General features: G+C 51.7%; 1 protein-coding gene across 1 annotated transcript; it reads right to left on the minus strand.

The window, feature by feature from the left end:
* Positions 1 to 1,557: 1,557 nt before the first annotated feature.
* Positions 1,558 to 26,759, minus strand: LOC149334843 (transforming growth factor-beta-induced protein ig-h3-like). The gene is made up of 11 exons (XM_089551470.1): positions 26,530 to 26,759; positions 16,921 to 17,064; positions 12,886 to 13,014; positions 9,269 to 9,366; positions 8,785 to 8,939; positions 8,497 to 8,652; positions 8,054 to 8,204; positions 7,844 to 7,984; positions 6,813 to 7,432; positions 4,939 to 5,173; positions 1,558 to 1,960 (listed from the first exon to the last, which is right to left on the minus strand). The coding sequence occupies exons 1-11, from the start codon at positions 26,709 to 26,711 to the stop codon at positions 1,695 to 1,697; spliced, it is 2,277 nt and encodes a 758-aa protein (XP_089407596.1). The 5' UTR covers positions 26,712 to 26,759; the 3' UTR covers positions 1,558 to 1,694.

Genomic DNA, 26,759 nt, shown 5'->3' on the forward strand with positions numbered 1-26,759 from the left:
ACGACCGTGGCGTTTGCCTTGTCCGCGGGAACTATTACGATATCTCCATTGTCACGCAGTTTTTTTAGCGCCTTACGTTCTTCGGACAGCAACGGATCCAGTGATTAATGCCGGTGTAGTTTGGAGAGCACGCTGACGACACGGGTGCGTGCACCTCGTCGCGGCGAGGTGGCTTCAGGCACTTGACCGCATTTTCCACGGCGCACACTATCTTCTTTACGTCCGGCTCTGGACCCAAGTTGTAGATCGGACATACGTTGTAAACAAGAATTAACCCAAATCCGGTAAAAAGTACAATTCTTTGTAAATGTCCGCTACCTGCAGCAACATTCGGCTAAAATGAATTCTGGGCGATTGAGCTAACCGAGACGGCAAGCTTACGGTAGGGCGAGAGCGAATTGATTCGTCCCGGTCCGGGGTTCGAACCCGGGACCACCGCTCGCTTTCGCCCTACCATAAGCTTGCCGTCCAGGTTAGCTCAATTGGTAGAGCGACTGCTCCGGTGAAGCGGTGGTCCCGGGTTCGAACTCCGGATCAGGACGAATTTTTCTTTAACTACGAAGTTTCTGAGAAAGCTGTCTCTCTTTCTTTTGTAGCCGTAGGGCTGCGCTCGGGTGGACGTCAATGAGTAATTACTCCCTTATTTCAGATCCTTATGTTTTCACTAGTCATTTTTTTGTTGCCTTTTCTTTCGTCGGAGACAGAGTTTGTGTAACACGGTGGAACTGTTGGGCGTAGCACGTAATTGGAATGTCGATTTTTGAAGAGAGTTTGAGGTTCTTTTTGCACTATACTTACTTTAGGGAGAAGGTTATGAACCTTATAGAAGTTGGAAGGTGTGCCATGCTGTTTGTAAACCAATCAAGCGGTGAGTTTACCCTGAGTAGGTGATGCAAAATGTGGGCCGGGCTCCTAGGTCTTCAAAACCGGGCCCTGGAGCCTGGAAAAAGTGTTCTGCTCTAGATTTAGACGCCTTGCACCTTCGGCTATGCCGACGAGGGAAGATTTTCCCTGTAACGAGTTCCATGTTATTGTGCTCAACCTGTTGTAAATACGTAAATTCATGTACATGAAGTACCGGTACCTTCCCTCATATTCACATCTGTTACCAGACATTGTGGCTACACCGCCTCGGACGGTGGAGCATCGCAGAGGAACGAAACGAGCCACCTTGACTGCATGTGTCATCACTTCCACTTCCTTCACCGCTATGTTCACCAATGGGAAGGGTTCTCCGCGAACTCCTCAACCGCGCCGTGGGGAGGGAGGGGGGAGTTGGGAGCAGAGGGAAAATAAAGGTGCCGTAATGGAGGGCTCCGGAGGAATAATTTCGACCACCCAGGGATCTTTAACGTGCACTGACATCGCACAGCACACGGGCGCCTCTTCCGTTTCACCTCCATCGAAACGCGGCTGCACTCTGGTATTCCGTCTTCGTACCCTGCCACGGCGACACGTTCAGGTCTGCAGCCGGACGTGCGATCACGCCGAGGTAAGCGAGTGTACGCATCGTCTCGTCCGCGGCAGCACACGGTGCCCAAGAGAGATGCGCGAGCATGACAACGGTAACAAAAAATGACATTTATTCGCAAGAACCTATGGTCGGTGGGAAGAGCACGCTGAGACCAGAAGATGATAAATAGCAATGTGTGCACTACACTATCTGCGCTGCCAGCGCCCAGATATGCGGCCGCCTACAGCGACCGGAAGAAGGGGTGCAGGTCGAAGCCGAAGTTCAATCCGGCGCTGTCCTCGTCGGCCGTGCGCAGGCTGAGCACGCGCTCGACGTGCTGCACGAGCCCGTTGCGGGCGGCGCGGTCGGCGCGGGAGACGCGCGCGCCGCCGAAGTAGACGTTGCCGCGCAGGCTGCGCTGGGTGGGCACCGCGGTGCCGTCCAGGCTGCGGTACTCGAGCCGGCTCAGGAAGCCGCTGTGGCCCACGCCGCTGGTGCACGCGATCTCTGCGGATGAGCACAAGTGCATACAAGTCAAAATACCGACAGCCCGTTAAAGGGCAACTGCATAGGTTTTACAAAATCGACGAGCTTAAAAGGGTCGAATGTGTGAAACTTCCAGGTAAAGTATGCGAAGTCCTTTTGGGCTAGCATTTGAAACGGTGACGTGATCACCAATTAAAATTGGGACGGCCTTGAAGCTTCTCCGCAGCGCACTACGCTCAGTGGGCGACGCATGATGACGTCATCGAAGGTATCGGTACATTTCCAACGCATAAAAGCCTGCTCTGAAGGAAAAAACCAATGCCCCCGAGGGCAAAGCCCGCCGAAGGTTGATTGCCAGTGTCCAACGAGGCACGGCAAGGCGTGGATGACGTCAGCGGTAATTTGAAATCATGCCTTCCGTGACGTCACACTGAACTTCCCCGCATTCCTCTGGTGCTTTGAGGACAAGTGCAAATTCAATCGTCGATTACGTCACTATTTTAAATGGTAGTGCAAAAAAACTTGGCATGCTTTACCTACAACCTCTATAGATTTGAATCCTTGAGTATCGCGAAATTCTCAAAAAGAAAGCAAGCGTTGCAGGGGCGGTCGAAAGTCAGGTGGGCGGATGAGCGTGCTTTCTAAATTACATCAGTGGTCTCTCGAAAAGGGTCTGATAATCAACACCAAAAAAAATAAATCAATGCCATACTTTTTCATCCAAAAAAAAATATGATTTTCGCGTTACCTGGACATATAGTGCTTAGCACCTGAACGGCCGGCCAAATATTTAGCTGGCGTGCGTGACGGCCGCGTGTTCCGTGCCCCTGTAGCTTGTGACGGAGCAAACTTTCGAAAATATCAAATTTAAGCAAAGCTTAATACTGAGCTTTCCGCAAGTTTGCTTCATCCCAAAGCGCAGGAGCACAGCAGAAAAAGCGGCCGGCAAGCACGCCAGCTAAAGATTTTGCCGGCTGAGTCCAAATGTTTGGATGTGCACTGCGATTACCATATATCCTGGCACTCCGTTATGAATTCCCTCGCTGGCAAACTGTCACAGGTGCTGGGTGTTCTCTATTCCGTCAGGTACCTGCCTCAACAAAAGTGCTCATTTATAATGCACTTTTTCTTAATCATCTTAATTACTGCTGTCTCCTATGGGGGACATCTTGAAACACAGACATTCACAAGCTGTTTAATTTTTTTTCCAGAAGAAAGTTCCTCGTGTCATATGCAATAACACTGCAATAACGCTGAGAGCTCAAAAATTGCCTGCCTTAATAAACCACCGCTCATAGCCAACTTACAGAATAGATGTCACAAGTATTCGCGGTCTTACCTCTCTCGCTAATCGAGCAAAACGCATGTCCCTTACACAACTCGTGCTCCCGAGGCTTTGTGTGTTCCTCACCTACATACTAATTATGATCAGCAAATGTTATGCCACCAGCTGCCCTGCTCACTGAATCATCTTTCCAGATGTAATAGCGATGTGCTCACTTGATCAGCACGAAATCTGTATGAAATGTTTTTGCGCTCATGACTGTGTACGGTTGCACTTTATTCCCTCTCCTTTCGTACGTAACAAACTTTGCGCTACTTTACTCATCTACCTATCAGGTTAGAGCCTAAGTAGCGCTGCGTTACATGCTAAGCATGGAGCCCCAGCTCAGGCTGGGCAACATCCGTTCACTCCCATTTTTAAACCCTTAATTAACAAAGAAATAGGGGCGATCATTTTCAGTGGCCCGTCCCAAGCATCAGTTCTCCAATCAAACACATTATGCGAAGTGGGGCCTACCCTGTGGGTTGGGCTCAGCCTCGAACCCAGGGTCTCGCTAAGAGCACAAACAAAATCAAAAACAAATACGACACCACACTCTCTTCGGTAAGGGCATGCACATCCTCTCCCGTCGGGGCTCTTGTTCCGACTTCCTCTCCACTGGCGTTGCAAGTTAAGTTCTTGACACTGATGCGTACCCACCCGTCATCAGTGCGTGTCATCCGTAAGCAATAATTGAGAGAGAAGCCGGCACAGCACAGACGGTGGGACGCTCGGATAAGAGTGATAAGGGACGGTTCCTGTTTTCCCCCACATTGGGCCAGGATATGAAAGATACGCCGTAATTGGCTTAACCGGCGCTCCTAATCACCGTCCTTCAAAGACGCCTCCGTTAGGCTCCGCGGCAGCGCAGGCAGCTGTGGGACATCCGGTGCCTTTCCGACGATAGCCTATGGCGTAAGGGGGCCCCCTGAAGATAGCGGCGGTGCGCAAACCAGCTCTCCATCGGCACCGTGCTCGGGGGGGGGGGGGGGGGGGGGCTTTTGTTTATTATAGGAACCCGCTTCCGCAGGAGCAGGGATCCTGCAAAGGGTTGCAGCTACAATGAGTGGCGGCGTACAACAGGGTTAATTGGAGAGATATGGGAGAGGCCTTTGCTCCCGCAGTGGGCGTAGTCAGGGTGATGATAAATACAGGAAGTCGACAGTATAAGGAAACTCGAACGCCGCGGACAGAAATGAATAGCGGCATTTCACTGGAAGGAGACTGTCGTGCAGGGTACTAAACTGTGGTGCCTGTGGTGACAACGACGCCAGATGGGAAATCATGCCCGACTCAACAAGCTGCATACACATAGGGCGCGCAAAGTATGGCAATGCAAAGACCAGGAGTGCATGCATGCAATGGCTAGAAAGCGGTTTTCAGGCTACGCAACTGGGAACAGATGTGAAGTTATACAAAGGAGCAAAGCTGTGCACGCTTCGGGTGGAACGTTCCAAGGAGTGGTGGTGACAAGCAACAGCCTCCAGCGGAGAACTTTGCTTCCAAGTATTAGTGGCTGATGTGCTTGAACTTGTAGATTTTGCTTGCGCTCTTTGTTCCCCTTGCAGCAAGGTATCGGACAAGAATGAACAATACTAACAGTCACGCACTCTCCTCACGGTTCTACAGGAGACGCTACAATCGGCAGCAGCTCACTGCCAAGTACGCGACTCACCGGGCAGGATGTGCTGCTTGACGAGCGCCTGCACCTGGTCTGGCTGCAGGGCATCCAGGGTGCCCCGGCGCAGTCGGCCGAAAGCGCTGTCCGTGGGCGCCAGCAACGTGAAGGGCCCCGCGTTGCTACGCAGCTGGTCGGACAGGCCGGACTCGCGGACCAGCCGCGCGAAGGTGCTCAGCTCGCCGTCGGACTCGAGGATGTCCATCACGTTGCCCGCCGGAGGGCTCAGCACCTGCAACAGTCCTCCTTTATTGAGACCCAGCGCTATGCAGAATTGCGGGGGAGGGGGGGGGGGGGGGGGGTTATGTGTGAATCGGGGTACGTCAAAAGGAATGCAGGAAAGCCATTAAGTCCAGTGTCCTGCAGGTGGCCAGACAAAGTGTTCAGCGCATATCAAGGAGCTTGCAAGATGGCTGTACCATATACGCCAGCAGAATCTTCGGCAGAGACCACACGCGAGTACCCAGAGCACTTTGAGAAGCCACGGTGGTCGACAGACCGGCCCTTGGGCGAGCCACTATTCGCGACAAGGGCAGCTTCTTTTACGCCTTCGCCCCTCGTCTGTGTGAACGAGAACCGTGTGGCCGCCACGTGGCGTCAGTTCAATTAACACGTGCGCGGAAAACAAAAAGCGCCAGACGGCCCGCGAAGGCCACAGACCATCGCCAACGCCGCGCTAACGGCGAACAAAAGAACATCGTACGGGAGCAAAAAGTGCTGCAGTGCAGTATGAGCTGGCTCCGTTTATCTCGAACTCCGTAAGCGCGACTTCCGCCCGGATCGTGCAAACTCCCCATCTGCGCTATTATCCGCCCCATCCAAGTCTGCTGTGCACGGATAGTAGAAATGCTGGTACCAGCCGGTTCCACAGGCAATGCATGACGAGGAAACTGCGAGAACTTGTGACGTCCAACGTTTTGGCGAAAGGACAACTATGTCTGTTCCTTATTCTTAGAAAAAAAAAACTTGATTATATGGTTCCATCTTGGTACGTTGAAGACAAATTTATGACTGAGAAAACTGCACTTCAAGACTTTCCTCCCACTCGGTTCGGATCTGTGACGTCTCGTGTGAGGGCTCGTTGATCACCCTATTGAAGTCAGTGGTAGTGTAGTCGGGCGGGCAAGTCACCGGCGATTAAGTTTGGGGCTAATCACAAATTATCGTGCGCTAGCACAGTTAGCCCTGGTTGTCCTGAGTCATAGTCATGTTTAGGCATGGCAAATTATGATGAGTCATGGTAAGTTATGTTAATCAGTAGAATTGGTCATTCTCTACTTAAAATTCATAGATCCCTGGGGTTGCGCGTACCAGTCCTGGCGCAATTGCCCGTAGATACCAGATGGTGTCACCTGTAGAGCTTGCGCGACCCTGGTTGCTCTTGCCGAGTAACCCCTCGCGACCAGTCAATAACTGAACTGCCACCTGCCATGGCGGTGTACACGTGGCAGGCTGTCCACAACCCGGCAGGCTGTCCTCAACAAACTGGCAGAAAACGCGGATTTTGGGCTGAGGGGGAAGCCGACGCTACGCAGTTTACTTGCGCAATCTGTAGACGGAGATCAATTTCATACATTTTTGTCCTTTTTTTTCTAATGAGACGACATTTAAAGTAGTTTTTTCGCTACAGTGCGAAAAACACTGGTTTAGATACCAGCCAACCTTAATTTGTCCGCACCGTTTCAGTCTCTGCTTTATTACAAGTGCCACTCGAGGGAGGGACCCCACCCCCATCGAAACGCGATTCGGAGAAAGCTTGTGTACGAGAGAGAAAATAACGCAAAGTGTTTTCGATGACCATTAGACGATATAAAGAATCCCCGCCTTTGGTCCAGGTAAGCCTGGCCCGCGTGCTTTGCAAAGGAACTCACCTTGTCGACGACGTAGACGGCTCCTCCGCAGACGGGGCTAGAGGCGCTCAGGAGTCGGGCGCACTGCGCGGTCACGGTGGGCCGCTCGAAGGAGAAGACACGCGGGAAGACGTTGACGCGGATGGGCCGCTCCTCCCCGAGTGCGGTGCCCAGCAGCATGTTGTTGAAGAAGCCCCTCGGGGTGAGCAGCTGGCCCGGCACGGTGTGGTAGCGCAGCGTCTCGGCCAGGCGGCCGCTCTTCTTGAGCTCCTCCCACTCGCTGAGGGACACCTCCTTGAGGGCCTCCTCGGAGGGCGCGAAGAAGGTGAAGTTGTCCAGCTCTTCGAACGACTCTGTCAGGTTGGCCGACTCGATGAGGTGCACCAGGTCGGCCATCTTGGCGTCGCGCAGCGTCTGCATCAGCGGCTTGCTGTCCTGCGACATGAGGATGTGGTCGAGCACGTGCAGCACGCCGTTGGTCGCCACCAGGTCACGCTCAGAGATGGCGCTGCCGTCGGCCAGCAGCCGGTCGCCGTCCCGGGTCAGAGTCACGGGGTCACCGTTCACGTTGCGCACCCGCGCCGACCCAGGAACCGCCGTGGTGCAGATCACGTGGTTCAGAAGGTGGCCACGAAGCAACTCTGTTCAAAAGAAGCGGGCGCGTTTGTGTGAGGCATAGTGCACACGACTTGGCACGCCACAGAGCAGGCTGTCAGAATGGAAGCTTATAGGGCCGCCAATAGCGCATGCGCAGATCGCCCTGACGGGACAGGTTCGCGTACTTCGCACCTGACCTGGGAACTATCTTCGCACGCGCTTTGGCGGAGAAATACGGTACCAGGCAACTTGGCATACGTGCAAAGAGCAAGGCATTGTACCAACCGATGTACAGGCTTCAGGAATACTTCACCGGCAATGGCGCCTTCATGTTCACAAGAGAAGAGCACATCGTCAAGCTATTGCCCCACACACTTGCTTGAACGGGTCCAGCAGCGAAGTACAACGCGTGGCACACGTAATACGCCCCCAATAGAAGGCATCACTGCACTCACTGCCGATACAGGCGTCGCCGTTCTTCCACTTGGCCAGCGTGTCCTTGTGCACCTTTGAGAAGGCCTCGTCGCTGGGTGCCAGGACGGTGAAGTGGCCTTGCGCGTTCTGCAACGAATCCTCCAGGTTGGCCATGGAGAGCACTGCGCACCACAGTGATAGATTAGGCCACCGAAGACAGGAAAGCGCGCTCAAGGGTGAACAATACGTACGCGATCGGAGCGTGCTGAAGCGCGGGTCCTCGGCGATGATCTGGTAGAGCGTCCTGTTGGGCGAGGGCAGCGTCTCGTCCACAACGTGCACCACGCCGTTGGTGGCCGGGTTGTTGGCAGAGACGATGGGCACGCAGTTGGCAGTCATCAGCTGCGAGGCACACACACCGATTAAACGCCCACACCGCTACATGTATATAAAACGCGTTTCACGGCGCCCTATTACAGCACGCAACTGAACCTTTGAATTGCTTGTCGAGTTAGCTATCTCTGTCTTGTACTGCGCTCAGCGTGACTGTTCGGAAGTAACGGCGGGAAAACACTTTCTCCTCCTGGACTTCGAGGCGAGTGCAAGGCGCATTGAGGTCCCGAGAAGAACGCAAATGCATGACAATCTTCGCCAGGACAGATTTTGGCGTGTACAGGCAAGAGGAGATGCGCACCTTGGCCGGGTTGTAGAATTCGTTGATGCGGATGCTGGAACGGCCGTCGATGGTCGGCAGAACCATCTCGTCGGTCATGTCTCCCGTGCGCAGCACGCCTTCCACGGTGTGCGCCCGTACGGCAGCCTGGCCATCGTGGGGGCTGGAAACCTCGTTCTGCACACAAGGACAGCAACGTCAGAGTTGTCAAACGAGTGCAACGCTACGAAACAATGGCGGACACTGGAGCCCGAGAAAAGTGGAAACACAAAGGTTTCCTCTAGGACACAATGAAAGCGTGCCACTCACAGTGTGCTCAAAATCCTTGAGCGCGATGTTGGTGGGCACGAAAAGGGTGACGTTGCCCTTGTTGATCTCATCCGCCATCTTAGACTCTTCGACGAGGTCGACGAACTTGGAGGCGCCCAGGTCCTTCATTGTCGTCACCAGGTCCTTGAGGCTCACTGCGCGGAGGCTTCATAATAAGCGCATCGAAGCGTCCACTGACATTACCTTACGTGGCGTCGGCTTCTTTCTAAACAAAGGAGTACACGGGTGAAAAAACGCGGTGATCGTGTCAAGCGGAGTAAACGAAATTGCCGCATTCTTTTTTAGAAGCAACGATCGCCCCCTTTCTGGGACTGCTGCCCGTCGGGCCATTCAGCTTCGCAGCATCGAAGTGAATGCACCGCACTCGGACAACGAAGACTTCCCGTGGATTACATGTCCGCCACGCGGTGCACAGCGCTCGACGCCAGTGGCTGACGCGAGTCAAAGGACGGTGCAAGCATACCTTGGACACATCCGGCGCGCCCGTTGCGGCCCCTGGCGAAGCCGTGGCAGCAGACGAATTTCTCGGTGATCGTCTTGCTCTCGTTCATCGTCCGGATCCTGCCACAGAGAGGAGGCAAAGGAGAGATGCCTGACGCAGTGCTCGGAATTGATGCCCCCTTCAGCAGCACAACCACCAAACAGCGCGACGCCGCCAGCAGACGTGCAAGCTGGTGTGGACAGCCAGAACAGTTTGTTTGCGGGTTAGGGGCAAAAATCGGGATATTGAAATGTGGAATTCATGGCAAACAAGTTTTGACGGTTTTTTTTTTCGGGGGGGGGGGGGGGGGGGGGGAGGGGGGGGGAGGGAAGTTTACTATAAGCGCTCGTTTTTCTGCGGGACTCGAAATGCACTATTTTACTCAATATTTCGCAGACTCAGAAGTGACAGATAGTGCAGACATACAACTACAGCTTAATTCCTCACTTCACAAAAACAAACTCCCATAAGTTATCATTTTTTCCTAAAACAATCAGTGATTGGAACTCACTACCCGAGGAGGTTTTTACGTGTGCTAACTTCAAAGAGGCCATTACCAATGTCTTTTAACCACTGAAAATGCCCTTCTGAAACTTTAATTTGTGACTATTTTAGATCTGACGAAGATGTATCTCGGAGTGCTTTTATATCTGCATGCATGAATTTTAAACATATGTATGTACGTAGGCTGCATTTGTTCAATGCTCTGTAACCATTTCTTGTACAATTTGCTTTTGCCCTCCCTGCTTGGACCATAAAGGTCTGCAGTACAATGTAAATATTTGCTGGGCGCACTTTTTGCAACTTGATCCGCATACGTGTTATGTGTTGTTTCCCTCGAGCATTTAAGTACTCCTAAAATCGCGACAATGAAAGATCATGATCACAAACAACTATCCCACTTTGACCTGCGCTTTTTTTTTATCGATGAAGAGGATTTCAATGTTTTGTCGGGGGGGAGAATCGTCTTAAAACCCGCCTTTGGCCATAATACAGTCACATTTCAGCTGCAAGTTCCGCTGTGGGTGTAATCGTGCTTGGCAACTTTGGGTGAACTGCATTAGGTTGGTTTATGGGGTTTAACGTCCCAAAGCGACTAAGGCTATGAGAGACGCCGTAGTGAAGGGCTCCGGAAATTTGGACCACCTGGGGTTCTTTAACGTGCACTGACATCGCACAGTACACGGGCCTCTAGAATTTCTCCTCCAAAGAAATTCTAGCCGCCGCGGCCGGGATCGAACCCGCGTCTTTTGGGTCAGCAGCGGAGCACCATAGCCGCTGAGCCACCGCGGCGGCTGAACTGCATTAAGTATACTAAACTATAGAGTCAAACGTTTAGGCGGAATGGCAAACGTGCGACCTTGCGGCTGCCGAAACGGCCTTCTATGCATCGCATCCTACTTCGGTTCCTATACGATGGTGGCCATAGAATACTGATCGCTGCCTAGGAAAACAACACCGTCCAGTATGAGCCCGTATGGCAAGTTATCATGACCGCGAAAGTAATGAACACAGTAGAATGAGCCCGTGGTGAATTCTTGATTAGTGCCGGTCGACACCGGCATCTAGGAAGGGTGGAGCGGCCGTCGTAATGTTAGAGAGCCACCCATTTCTGGCACCATCAAGAACACCTCAAGCGAATTAAGGCGCGTGCGTAGAGATTCGTGTGCGCCACGCCTGGGCGAACCTCGCGAATGATTCGACGGAAGAAAACACCACGCTTCGAAGATCGAGCGGGTTGTTCGACCGTCCTCGCGGGTGGAGCGATAACAGCCGTCTCCGCGGGCGCCCAGAAACAACATGCACACACACCTACGCCGCCGGCGTTTCCGAGGGCAAGACCTTCGCAACCATAAAATTTGTTCGCAGATGCCAGTGAGAGGAATAAACACAGACAGGTTCAATAATTTAACAACATCGCGTTAAATGACATTTTCTTTTCAACACCCTCGGTGCCAGAGCTGGTTGCATATGCGCAAGGATAAACGCCTAGACGCGCGGTGTATTCCGTCTCGGGTTGCCGCGGACGATGCGCGGAGAAGATATGCGCATATTCTGCGCCCAAAGCCAGCACTGCGCGAACTCGTGTGGAAAGGAGGGCGAAACACAGCCGCCTGGAAGACGCCCCGAAAAAGAAACATCCACTGCCGTCAAGTCGAAGCTAGACAGGAAGAAAAAGTATGCCAGGGGTAAATCTGCTTGTGTCACTGTTCCCCGTCTGCTGGTTTGTTTGACGACAGTCGCAGGAAGTAAATTTCAGCGCTGCAAGACACAAACCGGATCTTAATGGACGCAGGGGCACACCAGAAATGTGCATGCAGCGAGACCGCTCACGCGTAAGGCTGCAGCTTTATATCGCTGCCTAGTTGAGCGGGCCGTGATACGATATGCATGTCTACAGCACGGAGCAGAAATGGCAGCTCCTCCCGAGGATGCCCTTTGACTGCTGCCATGGCCCCCAGAAACCGCGTGCGCCGCGGTACGCAACTGTACGACTCGAGCAGTGCCCTGCTCTCGTAGTATAGTGTCGAGGAAATGCGCCCTGATGCGTACATGTACTCGGAACGGACACGACCAAAAGAAAAAAGCCACCAGTGCAGACCTGCCGCTCGAACGGTGGTTCCTCAAGAGAATGAAGACACTGAACTGTGAGCATGGTCTTCATGGACTGCTCACATAACCACCATTGCTGCCAATGCCTCACGATAATTAGGTTTCCTGCGCCACAACTTACAAAGCACTACTGCTAATGTGCGTAAACAAGCCTATTTAACTTTTGTTAGATCTCAGCTCGAGTATATGTCGTCCATTTGGTCTCCTCACCAGAAGTACCTAATTGACATGCTAGAAGCAATCCAAAATAGGGCTAGTCGATTTATTTCACGAAATTATAGTTTTCAATCAAGTATTACCCAAATAAAGCTAACTTTCTCTCCTTCCATTAAGAACTCGTCGAGACATAGCCCTTTTATCTCTATTTCACAAATTAATCCATGCCACTCGGTTACCTTTATCGCACCTGCAACGACCCTCTTATTCATCAACCAGATCGCACAATAACCTCAACTACACACGCATTTATGGCAGTACTCACGCCTTTAACTTTTCTCCGCTCCCACGTGCTATATGTCTATGGAATGATCTTCCAAACTGCATCGCATCGCAGCGCAACCACGGCACGTTTCATAATCATCTGGTCAAACATTATATTAATAACAGCTAGCACGTTTTCTTCTTTGCCCGAGTCATGCCTTATTTTTTTGTGACACCCTGTTTATTAGCCCATTTGCCTTCCTGTGTATTTGTTCAAGTTCTTTTTCCCCCGTTACTATTATGTCTTATTTATATTTTTTTTTTGATCCAATGTTTTTCTGCATGTATTTTGTACAGTCGTGATAATTTGTAATCAGCTTTTATAACGTAACAGTGTTTGTCTCTACGCATTTTTGGTTTTTTCTAGCTACTGTTGTGCATATTTATTGCTCCCCCCTCACACAATGCCTCCCTGGAGGCCTGTAAGGTATCTGTAAATAAATAAATAAATAAGACGGTCTTCGGGAGTTGAGCGCAAGGCAATTGTGTTCGGCAGAGTGGCTCACTTGGTGGTGCAGACGAAGGCGTCCTCGGTGTCCTGGCACTGCTTGGACTGGAAGTTGAAGGAGAAGGGCACCGTGCCGTTGCTCTCCTTGGCGTCGTCGACCTCCTGGCGGAAGTTGCACACGTTCGGCCTGCACAGTGACCATTAGGTTAGGTCGTCGCTGAAACCCCAAAGGCAGCGTTTACAGGGGGTGGCGACGAAACAAAACACAAGCGGCAGATTATGTCCGCCTTCAGTGGAGGGTTATTCTCACGGCTGTAGCCGCTGAAAAATTAATTACTAAAACAAAAGTCGTAAACCTCATGAAAAATAAATTGAGTATCCCCGACGTGCTGCGAGAAACTCCATCTCCATGTCCCTCGTGGTCTACTGCTGGTTATTCCCTTACAAAGTTTTAGACAGTCTATAGACAAATCCTAGAGAACAGTATATATGCAATACAAATGCCATAGACAGTCTATACCGCCTGTTCCGTATTTATCTGTCCGTGTTAGAAAAAATTCTCCTGCGCAAACTACTGGACTGTATGGGCTGAAACGCCGACTACAAGGTAGCTTATGATAGTCTTCGTCTTTCGATATGTAATTTAACATCTAAACTTGCCTACATTTTCAGGAATCGGCGAAAAACTGCATTCGGCTGCGGCAGAACTTTTCGTCCAGGCGAGCAAAGAAGCCAGTGTGACAGACTGCGCCATCTGGCGAGCGGTGTTAATTTCAAGGAGCAGACGACACACACATCCCAATAAACTGCGCGAGGTGCGCATTCCAGCTCCAAGCCGTGACATCGGTTGCCTCACCGCTCGCCAGATGGCGCAACCTGTCAAAGTGGCTTCTTTGCTCGCTTGGACGAAAAGTTCTGCCGCAGCTGAAGGCAGTTTTTCGCCGATTCCCGAAAATGCAGGCAATTTTAGATGTTAAATTACTTATCGAAACACGAAGACCATCATAAGGTACCTTGTAGTCGCGTTTTGAGCCCATATAGTTCAGTAGATTGGCAGCGGAATTTTTCGTAACAGGGACAGATAAATACGGAACACGCGGTAGACAGTCTATAGATTTATGGCCATACACTTTTAGTATACTTTTGTCTATAGGTCATAAATAGACAAAAAGCAATATCTATAGGAAGTCAATAGAGTCAATAAGAAGTCTAAAGACTGTCTATATTATACCCGAGCTTGTCAACCTAACTATCACTGACGCGCATCGCATATGCATGGAAAGACGAGCAGTCACGTTAAAGGTGCACTAAAGACAGTCCTTGAAAATTTCGGTTTCGCTTTTATAATGCGATAGTGCAAAAGCCCCCGTTGTCCAGAAAATGCGGTGTTGGCGTTGTCGGCGAAAAACTACGAGCATGACTAACAGGTTGTGTCCAGATAGCAACCTAGGAGGCAGGTGGGCCACCTAGGTCACGTGACCTTGCAACGTCATAACCACTTGCTCACCGCGGCAGGTGGCAGTGAAATTAATGATTGGTCGCTCGGGAAGAACAACCTGGGTCGCACAAAGCCCACCACTGGGAGCACCTGCCATCAGAGGGCAGTAGCAACCCCGGGGATCTATGAATGTAAAGTAGAGAATGACCATTTCCACATATATGGGCATCAACCCGCTAAAACTATCGCGCTATACCCTTAAGCCGCAGCTTAAGTGTCCTCTCCATTTTTATTTCTTCTCTTCAGTTTCCGTGAATAAGTAGTTTCAGTCGTAGACAACACAGCCGCAAATTAAGCCGGCGGAAGCAAATAAACGCGCGGACTATTTGCTGTCACGAGACTCAACCCCAACATTCTGTGATGACCAATGAAAGTAGTATAATCTGTGAAGACACTCAGAACAATTTTTATTGCTCTTTTTGGACAGGCCGCACGTAATAAGAACTGCTCCATATTTGTGGTTCAAAGAACATGTCACCGTAATACCAAACATGACCGGATTGCTTGCATCTCGTCTGCTGCCGCAGGGGTAATTCGCCCCACCGTCTGCTCCGGCTCATCATAGTCTGGCCAGCAAACCGCACATCTTCGAAGGTCATTCTGCGCATTACTCCGCCAACGGGGCAACGGCCACGAGATTGGCAGAAAGACACTACTCGGGCGTTTTGCGCCACGGCAACCACGTTGGTTGACTCCTACTCTCCGCGGTGGGTTTAAAAAATTAGGCGGGAGCCAGAACACTTAATGCGATTTAATAGGGGCATCGGCCATGCAGGATAATAATCCAAGACTTTTGAGTAAGCTCAGGGAGTGTAGATCAAGTAGCAGCGATAAAAAGACTAACTCAAATCCGATTTAGTGCACCTCTAAGTCAAGCTGGCTAGAGCTCCGAGGCAAAGTCTCCGAGGCAGACGCTGCCGAACTTTAGCGTCTGTTCGCGAAGGCCGAGGTGAGCGAATTTTCGTACGCTGGGCAGCGCGGTGGGAAGGCGCTTTGCGTTTGGAAGCGCATAAGGAGCTAGAAGGGTTAGAAGAAGTGGGGCCCGCATGCGTTGCTCAAAGCGCACCACAATGGTTCGACTTCCTGCTCGCCGCGAGAAGAGGCGGATGCGATGGACGGAACGAAACACACAAGGCGGTGTTTTGACGGAACGTGTTTGTCATCGCATGTAGTGCTCCACATAGCGAGAGATACGGGTGAAGAGCAACATTAGTTGGCTGCGGAAGTACTCGTACATCGTCAGGGCCGAGCAAAAACAGTGCATAATGCTATGGCAACGAGCCTATGCACAAGCAAGATGCAACTGTGACGCCAAGCGGCAAGAATTTAGTCCCCTGAAATTTGTCCTCTGCCGATTTGGACCAAAATCGATGTCCAACCATAATTGGCCTCGCCTGGCACGATGGCGACCTCCAAATTTCACTCTGATCATTTCCAAAAAATTGGGACCGGGCCGCTTAGAAATAAATAGGTCAGATTTAAGATTTGCGCTGTGTCATTGCTGTGCTGTCGCGTCGTCATTTACGTCACCGCGTTTTAGCACGTCACACGCCGGTTCCAAGCGCAGGTAAAGCCCGGCCGATTTTTCATACCACAAAGGGACGTCCTTTCGCGCTACAGATGTGGTAGAACGCGCTGTGCAAACTGTACGACAGGTAAAATTAAAACCGCGCTACTCGCAAGCGCTTGCAGTCAATCCGACCAGGAGAGGAGGAATCCGGATGGTGCAGAATCGCACAAAGCGTCCGTACAATGAGCGGCGTGGCGGACTTCCGCTTCAGAGCCACAGCGGTCGTCACAAAGGCTTCCATCCACAAAGGCGCCGGCAGTGAGAGATGCATGTGCAACCAGTCGGCAATGCTCGAAATGGCCAACAGCTATAGAAGGAAGTCGGCAGCGTCGCGAATAAAGGTTGCGATGCGTTGCATCGGATTCCCAGCAACGGACGACGTTAAGGTCGTTCGGTCGGGTATCAGCGCAGCACGCGCTTCGTTCGCTCGATCATTCGCACAGCCCGCTGATGTCACAAAGGACAAGGGCACTGCACAAAGGCTGCATGCGCGCTTCCTCCGCCGTCTTGAAGAGCGCGCTGGAACGAGCACATTCTCGGCTAACCACCCTTACAAAAATGGTCTATAGACAGTCTATAGACTTCTTATTGACTCTGTTGACTTCCTATAGACATTGCTTTTTGTCTATTCATAGTCTATAGACTGTCTATAGACGAAAGTCTAGTAAAAGTGTATGGCCATAAATCTATAGATTGTCTGTAGACGGTCTATGACATTTGTATGCCTCTAGACTTTTGTCTATAGAAAGTCTATAGACTTTATAGACAGAAGTCTATAGAAACTCTATAGGCTGTCAAACTTTTTTTCGTTTGATGCCGTCTTTCAACGATGCGCTCACGAACACGCTATAGCTTGTCGAGAGGGAAGACGGCCAGCAAGTCTTCCTGTGCGCGCTGTTCAGAGGCGCAAAAATACCGACCGGCCCAAAGCTCTCCGCTGTTGAACTCGATATTCGCAACGCGTGAACGGCGGGCTGAGAGGAAAACCAGCGCGCTTTAATTGTACGCCGGTTAAGAGTCCTTACCCCTTCCACCAGGGCTGTCGGGCCGGGAAGCCGAAGCCGAAGAAGCCGTCGTCCCTCCACGGCCGGGTCTCCACGATGACGGCGGTGGGAGTCTCTTCGGCGCTGCCGCCACCGTTGCTCTCGGCAGCGGGGCTCTGGCCAATCCTGTGTAGGAACGAGTCGACACTGTTACCCCGTACAGCTCCGTAGCATAAACAAAATCGGATATCAGAAGGAAACAAATGGGGAATACTCGTCGAATTGTGTAGGAAGTAATCAGCCAAGTAGTGGCAGGTCATGCTCGACGAAACAGCGAAAAAAAAATTCGCTGTGGCTTAGCTTGGTTAAGCCCGGTAATTGCGAAAGCAATATCCGTACCTACGCCATGGTACAGCTGGTAGTGTAGCTGGTGGTGGTGCTTGTGGTTAGACTTGTGGTGATGCATCGGTTATACAATCCAATCCCATCCTATCCCATCCACTCCAATCCTATCCAATCCACTCTAATCTAATGTAATCTAATATAATCTAATCCAATCCAGTCCAATCCAACTAATGCAATCAAGGTCAAATGAAGGTCAATGGTGGTTACCGCCGCGGCACGATGGTGGTCACCCTGCAAAGTGCAAGTAGTATTGCTTTCGGAATAAAAAAAAAAGCTGCGGCCGAGCTCTCCGGCTCTTGGTCAAATGTTTAGGGGAATCCCCCAAGGTGGAGTAGATTTGTAATATGGTAGTAGTTACTCGTTGACATCCACCCGAGCGCAGCCATACGGCTACAGAGAAAAGCTATACAGCTTTCTCAGAAACTGCGTAGTTAAAGAAAAATTCGTCCTGGTCCGGGGTTCGAACCCGGGACCACCGCTACACCGGAGCAGTCGCTCTACCAATTGAGCTAACCGGGACTTTTTCTTCTTCAACATGGTATTTATTACAGTGATGTAATGTTCTATGTACATGAACTATATACAAGCCATTATGAAAACAGTGGTAATCAATACATATTCAAAAGACATACACTAGAAAAGGGGCAATGCAGAGCACATCACTAATAGTGAGTGCCACTCCGGTTCGTACTCAGTCTGGGCAGCAAGCTTATGGTAGGGCGAGAGGGAATTGATCAATAACTCGAAGTGGTGGTGGTGGTGGTGAAAACTTTTAATTGTTGAAATAGAGTTTGGGAGCCACAGAGTGGCCCCGCTACATGGTCGGCGTCCCTAGTCCGGGACACCGCATGACAATGCCCCGTCTCTCGCCCGTTTCACCAGAGCCCTTTGGGACTCTAGCGAGGAGCAGTTAAGGAGGGCAGTCTCCCATGCCTCTCGGGTGGGGGTGGGGGAGGGGGGAGGTGGGGATTTTGAGTGCATGCCCACACCATGTGGAAGATATCACAGGTCTCCCCACAGTGCGGGCATCGCCCTTCCGTGTTTGGATCGTAATGCTTTAAGATTGCAGGACAGAGTAGCTAGAGTACCTGTCTGCAGGCGCCTTAAAGTTCGCTCCTCCGTCTTACTCAGCCCCTTTGCAGGGGCCGGGAAAATACGGTGGATGTCGCTATAATGCGTTATAATTTCCCTGAATCGCAGCAGCGGCTGGTTAGTCTCCGAGCCAGAAGAGCTGGGATGAGGAGCCGTGGGAACTGTGTTGGTAAAATGTTTAGGGGAATCCGCCAAGGTGGAGTAGATTTGTAATAAGGGAGTAATTACTCATTGACATCCACCCGAGCGCAGCCATACGGCTGCAGAGGAAAGCCAAAGTGCTCCGGCTCTTTATCCGCCCTTGCCTTGTGTACTCTTTTTATATGGAATAGCGCACACAGAGTGCGGTGACTGACTCGAGGAGTTCAATCAAGCTAGAGGTGGCGAGCCGTCGGAGAGATATGGGCCGCCGCCGCAGGAAGCCGCAATGGAGCGCTTCCTGGGCGCCAAGGCCAATTAGTACACGCGACAACGGTCGGGGGCCTCCGGTTAGGCGCCGCAGTAAACACGCACGAGCTCCTCTGTGAAGCGAAGCTTCCCGTGCGGAGCACTTGATCCGCGCTGGCAGATATTGGACGTAAGCTAAAAAGACAATGTCTGCCTAAAACCGCCGGCTGTGAGCGCATTTCTGCCGTGACCAGGGCAAAGAGAAAAATCCTGCGCTATTGGAACCACGCGTCTGCTAGCCAGAGATGGCCACTTCCCGGCTCGCCAGGATCAGACCTTTTCGATGATCTTGAATCAGCTTTGAGCCCGGCAAAGCTCTGCTCGTCTAGGCTCCCACTCTTTCATTGACTTTGTTTTTCAGACATTTTGCGAGCACCAATAAAAAGGCAACAATGTTTATGGGGGTTTAACCTCTCATACAGACCCTGGCTTTGAGAGACGCCTAGCGAAAGGCTCAGGAAATTTCGACCACCTAGGGTTCTTGAGCATGCACTGACATTACATTCTGCACGGGCCTCCGAAATTTCGCCTACATCGAAATTCGGCTGCCGCGGCAAAAAGGAAAAAAGGGGAATGGCGCATTCAAACCGGCGTTAACCTCCAGCAGGCGGGCGAAAACCGAACGTTCGCGTAAGGTTTGATGTCTTGCCGTTTTGTACGCGTGCACGGCGGGCGTGGTGCAAGGAAGCGCCGGCTGTCTCGCCACGCTTCGATGGAGGCGGAACGCAGAAAGGCGTGCTGTGCGATGCCAGGTGCTGCCAAGCGCCTGATTAGTGAAGCGGCCTGTTCGGTCTGTCTTTGCAAGAGCTAAAAGGTGGCCGTTGGTTGCATCGAGTGTGTCGTTGATGAGAAGGCAGAGAATCTTCACTTGAGGCACAATGGGCACTGGATTCCCGCACATGTGCAGTTGTCGGAAAGCGAGACCCTCAATATAAGCAGTGGAATAATCATTAGCCGCATTTGAAACCACCTTACTCAGTCAGCGCCAAACACAACCGGCGGACATCCTAATACGCGCGGCTCTCACCTCTGCCCTACGTCTGCCAAGGACAGTTAGCACGAAACGTCTCCTGGCCAATGGTACCCACGAAACCGTGATCGAATCAATAGAGGCTCAACGCACCAACCAATTAGCTGGTCTGAGTCATACAGACACAGGACAGCGCTTACTGCGACAGCTACGTTTCAGTTCATCGATTCCCGCCCCAACAAGTCCTACACCTTTCATGATTTCTCTGCGCACGCAGGATCACATATATCAGAAGCTCCTACCGTGCTATATGAGCGCTAGCCTCCATCAGGGTAGGCGGCAAGCTCGAGCGAGCTATCACACCGAAACAGACAGCAACCGCTCCGATATAATTTATGTCGACGCGGCAGAAAATTGTAAAGTGGGATTTTTCACGGCAGTCGCAGCCTATGAAGACAGCACAGTGGGGGCCGCCCCCACTATCCGGACTAATTCGCCTGCAGAAGCGGAAGGAGCCGCCATCGGACTTGCGTTGGCCCACTCCACCATTGACAAAAACAATCGAAATTTGCAGATTCCCAGGCCGCGTACCGCCACTGCCTAAAGTCCGTGGCGACGCCGGCCACACATCATATTCTTGCCACGGCCACCTCTCTCGACCGAAGGATTACTCTGTCGTGGGTCCCTGGGCATGTCTCGATCCCCGGTAATGAGAGCGTTCATGCGCTGGCCCGGGAACTCTCCTCCCGGACGATCAGACACCCAACTCCGCGCAAGAGGCCACATCGTCCCTTTCTACATATTATCAAATCATCACATTCGACAAACACAGCCGCATGACATTGCCACCACCCCACAGTACCTTGTCGCCCTTATCCAGCGCCACATGGCGACAATTACAGATGGGCTGCTTCAATTCACCCTGCCGTCTCTCACGCTTTCACCCCACCATCACCACTCATTGTAACACCTGCCCAAATCCACACACACTCTTGCACTACCTTTGCGAATGTCCTTCCCCGCAGGCAGTATCCCCTTCCTCAATCATATTCATTCTTCCTGGGAGGCTGCTTTACGAACCGCTGAGCCCCGCCGGCCAGAAATGGCTGGTGGAGGGGGGATTTGTGTGATGCTCAAGCTCGCGGACTCTTTGACCAGTATAGGGGACCACCCTGGAAGATTTCTCTCTATCTTTTTTTTTTTTTGTCTAATAAAGTTGTTTCCATCCATCCATTCATCCATCCAAGATCCCCAGATGGTCGAAATTACTCCGGAGGAGCCCTTCACTACGGAATCTATTACGTGACAGCGTACACAGCTTGTTCGGTCGAAAAGCCGTCGGCGTCAGTTGTAGTTGTGAGCACCACGCGACGGAAAATACCTTCGTTTGTCGCAGAATCTTCCGGAAGGTGTCACACGATTCAGCGTTTTGGCAGCATCAACTCAGTGGTTAAGTTAGAACCTAGCTCGCAGCAGGGATTCGAACCGGCGATCTATAATCGGAGGCGGCGTATCACGCGCGGTTCGGGAGTCCACCGAGATATACGAGACAGTCACGGCGTCATTTCATTTCCTCAGAAAACAATACGCAATATATTCCGGTCGGTGGCGACATGTGCCGTTACGCGACGCGGCGCCGAGTCGCCGTTGCGGCTCCCATTGTTCCGCGAGGCACGTCCGCGTCACATGCTGCGCGTTCCAAGGAGTAGTATTGCAGGCGAGAGAATCGCCGAAGGAAAGGAGACTGGAAGAATGAACGCGACGAGAGATTTTTTGAGTCGTTTGTTCGCCAACGACGGCGAGAATTTCTGCGACACGATCTCCTTAACGCCGTCGCGTTAGAAATAGCCCTCACAGGACCACTTTCTGAAGAGATTCAACGAGAGCGGTGGCGAAGAGAACATCGCTTCTGTCTACGATTATTGCTTACGAGGCAGAGACCTCGTCAAGCAAGCATGCCCCTTGTCTCTGCCATCCGCAGGAAGTCATTTCCTGCGAATAAAACTGAGCGATTCTCAGATAGTGCGTGCGTGACCGAAGTATGCCGTCACTCGCGACATCACTATTCAGACCACTCAGCGTGACGCGTTGCAGTAATGCCGTCCGTGACGTCACTCCATTCTGACCAGTAATAACCAGGAAACTTTGTGCTTTGACAGCTGTGTACGGGACCTCCCGTCGCAGTGCGTTTAACGTGTCGAGGTATGCCGAAACAGTCTTGCGGCCCATGCGAACTGTCCCGCGCGTGAAACACGAGAGGACGATATCTGTTCATATTCCGCCACGTCTTGGTCACTTCTTGAGAATAACCAGCGTTACTCGCAGCGCAGAGGAACTGCACAACGCACGGTAGCTGCCCGGAATAGTGTGGCGTAATAGTCGAACGAAATGCAACACGCATTGCGCGGTTGTTGGTTTACGACTGCCCCGTGCTTCGACGCACAAATGGAACTCCCGAGTGAGACAAACATCATTTGTTGGCTAGGCGACGTGGGTTAGCACACGTCAGCCACGTAAGGCTTCTAAAGAGTTGTGGCAGTCAGGAAATGATAATAGGGCTGCAGTGGATTCATTTACAGCAAGAAGAGAGCAGAGCAACAGACGAGGTGCTGACTACTGTCAACTCGCGTCAGCTTGTCTTGCGTCTGCAGTGTATGCCGACGAAAGGAGACGGGGAAAACAAGATTAAGAAACGAGAACGTGAAGCCAAGAGGGGACTATCGCTTCTGGTTTCACGTTCTCGACCAAAGCATCGTTTCGCAATCGCTTTTTTTTTCTCTCCTTTCCTTCCTTTCGTCGTCATGTGCTGCAGACGCATAATAAACCGATTGAGTTGACAGCAGTGATCCAGCTGCCGCTTGCTGGGTCAGGAAAAATAGGGGGCTCAAGTCGTGTGCTGCAGGCCTTTGTTGCGTATTGCACTTGCACGGGTGCAAAATCGCGCCTTGACATGCCTGCTTTTGAACTGAGAAGCAGTGGCCAAGCTTGCTTATGTCCGCAGAAAAAGATGGTTGCAGCTGAATTCCCAGAAGACGCGTCGCTCAAGCACGAGACACCCATGAAGGAGCGAAGGCCGACCTGCGCGGCCGATTTCTTCTCACGGGTTCGCGTGATCTGAGCGTCGATAGTGACGACACGCCTCCTGAAGAAGCGATATTCGAACCTTGCACTGGATGCCATGAACTTCTCTCCAGAGCTTTTCAGGTACGACATGATAGGGAGAACTGTTCGTGAAGAGGAATTCAGGGCGTCTTCTCCCGTCTCAGATCAGCCTATGTGCTCAAAGTTGTCCTGTACGAGGCCAAGCTCCGTAATTATCGAAACGTGGGACTAGATCGCAGAAGTAAGAAAAGGGAGCCCAGAAAGGCTTGTCTTGCGTCATTCTCCACTGGACACATACGGTGTATGACAGGGGATTCGCTGTACCAGGAGCAGTATTTTGACACGAAAGAGGCACACCAACCTCCTAGCAACAACGCGCGGTGAACAAATAGCTAGCTCCTAATCTACCGACCGCCCCCCCCCCCCCCCAAAAAAAAAAAAAAAAAAAAAACATGCTGACGGACGAAGAAGCCGATAGGACAACCGATCCGAGCCCCTACTCAAACCAAGGGGCGCGAACGTGGATGTCGTTGTAGCAGTTGAAATTCCGCACGCAGCAAACCAATCAGAAAAAAAACATGCCATGCCTAAATATCACGACGAGGAAGTTTCCGCTGTCGAGTCACCATAGGATACGCGGGTAAGCGGCCAGCTCCGGTTTTCCCCTCACTCCTTCATTTAAGCGAACCTTCCTTCTCCTCCTTACGCAATGTATTATACGCCAGAGGTCAGCGCTGTTTCGCGTCGCTTACAGATGCAGCCTCAATTAGCCCGCAAGGGCTCGTTATCTTCTGCATCGGCGAGTATGCCACCGCCGCTGAGGCATCGTTAGATTCGTCGGCTGCCACCCGCGATGATACAAAGAACACCTACACACAAAGACTCGTGCCCCCTCACTCACCGCAACGAGGAGAAACACATTCAAGGGCGCACGCGTCGTACCAGGAGCCACCAGAGCGCGCGTGGGAGGGTACAACACCCTCTCAAGAGAGGGCGTTGGAGGGGCACGCAAGCTCGACCCTGTCTGGGCAGAGGAGGCACCACATGCAAAGTACACACACGCCGCGAGATGCAGCAGTGCAGCTTTTGAAAGACGACACCCTTTGCGAACAGCTAAGCGCGCATCTGCCGCGTCCTTGAATGCTCGAGCGCTGCCACCGCAACTCATGGATACCAACGCCTCTGCGTGTAGTGCACGGCAAGAACACATGACGGAATTACAGGGTCCGCAAGATAACTGCTTCCTCTTTTCAAGACGCACCTCACGTTCCACTTGACCTTGCTTTGCTTGTAATTAGGATGCCTAACGGAGACGTCTGCTAACATAGCCTTTCTTTTTTTGGCCTGAAGAACGTTAGGGCGCGCGAAACATGCCGAAACTGTTGGCGCTACACAGACGATGTTTTTCATGCTCGTGTCGCGCAATTAATTTTCTTGACAGTGCTTCGCCCTCCACCTCGCTTTTCCACACTGTAAATGAGAAGGCGGCGTTCGAGACGCTGATTAACGGGCATCCACATTTTTCGATTGGCACGGCTTGTAACTAGTCTCCAAGGGGCAAAGGTCGAGGGCTCTTGAATGCGGGTAGCAATTAAAGTCCATTAATTGAGCTTTCCATCGGGCGACGGAAACGCCTTATCTCTGTCACAACTAACTGAGCGCACAAAAACAAGGACGTGAAAGGAACACAACAAGCGCAGGCTCGCGACTGATTTTAATTTGAAACATATTCATAAAGCGTCCAAAATGCCGCGTCACGGACTAATGGAGGCGAAACGCAAGAGGCGCCCGTGTGCTGTGCGATGTCAGTGCACGTTAAAGATCCTCAGGTGGTCGTAATTATTCCGGAGACCTCCACTACGGCACCTCTTTCTCTTTCTTCTTTCACTCCTACCTTCCTCCCTTCCCTTACGGCGCGGTTCAGGTGTCCGCCGATATATGCGAGACAGATACTGCGCATTTCCTTTGCTCAAAAACCAATTTATTTACTAAAGGCAGTTTCAAAAAGTGTTCTCTCTGGTACAAGTTAATGGGGGCACTCACACAAACGTCCCCTCTCTGGTTCATCTACCGCTTCCACTGTGCTACCGTCTGGTGCGCAGAACAGTCCAGCGAGCAATATGGAGGCGCCCAGGGAACCTTTATTCGTCTTACGCCTCAGGCGGGACCTTCCCGCGCATGCGCAAATGAGTCAGTCCCACTTCTCCTATGCTTTTTTTTTTTTTTTACAGTTTCTGCTCGTGTTTCTAAAGCTCCGAATCTGTATTCTGCCTGGCCAAAGCTGCATCAGTAAGGTGGTCATATAGCTGTGACCAAAAGAAAAACGCTTTCAGTTGCGAGTAATTCCTGTCGTCCGCTTTTTCGGTCTTGTCAGAATCGAAGAGTAACAAAGTCACGACATCTGCATTTGGGCACCGTCGCAACTATTAAAAAAAAAAATATGCCCTTGGCGAAACGGCACCTGCAGAAACTGTGCCCTCCTATCTCCAGCGGCTGACGTGCTTGCTCGACAACAAGTGGGTCATCTGGCAGGATAGCACCGAGGCGTAAAACAGGAATCACTGGAGAGCAACGCGTGCAATCTACGTCCATTTTATTCTTTGTTCAGCTGCTTAGAAACTAGACATATCAACCGATAGAAAAGAGCACGGGATATCTGCCTCGCTTACGCTCCAAATTTGGGGAGAGAAGAAAAGGCGAGGTGGAATGGAAAAAGAGAACAGAACAACACTCACAGTGACAGCTCGACTCGAGAGACCTCAAGAAAAGCGTGCACGTCAGAGATCGTGACAGAATCGAACCAGTGCTACAAGGACGCCCACACGCAGACCACCGAACAGGAGGACGCGTTAGCGCTTGCCTCCTTTGAGCTAACTTCGACCGCTCCTGTGCTCTCATTCCGCTCTGGCAGGAGATACTGATCGGTTTCATTCAATATATTTTTTTTTAACTAGGGTCAACATCCTCGCAGACAGCTTCGATCTGCAAGGAATGCGAACGTACTGAATCATTTGTCTCTTCCCTTTTTGCAAGCAGCCACGCAAAACCTGACCTGATCAAATCCAGTCAGAGGGTGCCAGGGAGCGCAACTTGAAATTTAGCCCACGGACATGCCTTCCTCCAGCCGACCTACGGTGTGTCTTGCCACAATAGGTCGATTGTCTAAATCAAGACATTTTCTCAACAACAGACTGCTGTTCCTGAGGACATTGATGGGACATGCCTCAACCAAGGCAAGCTTTACGCATGTCACATTATGCTTTTATCTTCTGCTCCTGCTTACAGCCTCGCCTAGAGGCCAGCAGTGCTGTATAAATAAATAAAATAAATAAATAAAAGCTGAGTCTGCTTAGGACACTACTTGACTCTCTGGTGATCTCCATCCATACTGGCATGCCGCACACCGGGTGACCCACGTCCTTTCTAAGCGTGGCCCTCGGCTTCCGGATAGTCCAGCCATCAGCGAATCCAGCAATGTTGGTGTCTTGCTCAAACGGCCCCACAGTTCGCTCTACAATTACGACACTCGGCGCCATGTGTACCTCTCCTAGCCGAATGTCCACAATCCACAGTCGTGACTGACACGCGTACCCAGCCAAATGCAGCACGGACGCGAGAAGAAAAGGGTGGCTTGCCTCGGCTGAACGTACGGCGTCCAGAAGGCATTGAAGAAGCGTCCTCCCCTCTCCCTACCGCCGGCACTGGATTCCCTCTCGGACTCCCGTTCCGACGAGTCGCCTTCCCTCTCGAAGGCGAGCGACGTCGTCGCGATGCACACAGAGCAAAGAAGCCACGCGACGCGGTAGAAACGTCCCATGTCTGGTCGGCTGGAAGCAGCGACGATCTGAGCTGCGGCGGCGGCGGT

This window comes from Amblyomma mixtum, chromosome 7, assembly GCF_055824585.1.
Source record: "Amblyomma mixtum isolate Tamu chromosome 7, ASM5582458v1, whole genome shotgun sequence".
Taxonomy (NCBI): Eukaryota; Metazoa; Arthropoda; class Arachnida; order Ixodida; family Ixodidae; genus Amblyomma; species Amblyomma mixtum.

Coding starts and splice junctions, on each gene's coding strand:
- LOC149334843 (XM_089551470.1), bottom strand. CDS start 26,711: ATGGGACGTTTCTACCGCGTCGCGTGGCTTCTTTGCTCTGTGTGCATC. Junction 8,940..9,268: donor GCGCGCCGGATGTGTCCAAG/GTATGCTTGCAC, acceptor GCCTCCGCGCAG/TGAGCCTCAAGGACCTGGTG. Junction 7,433..7,843: donor CGGCGACGCCTGTATCGGCA/GTGAGTGCAGTG, acceptor TCTTTTGAACAG/AGTTGCTTCGTGGCCACCTT.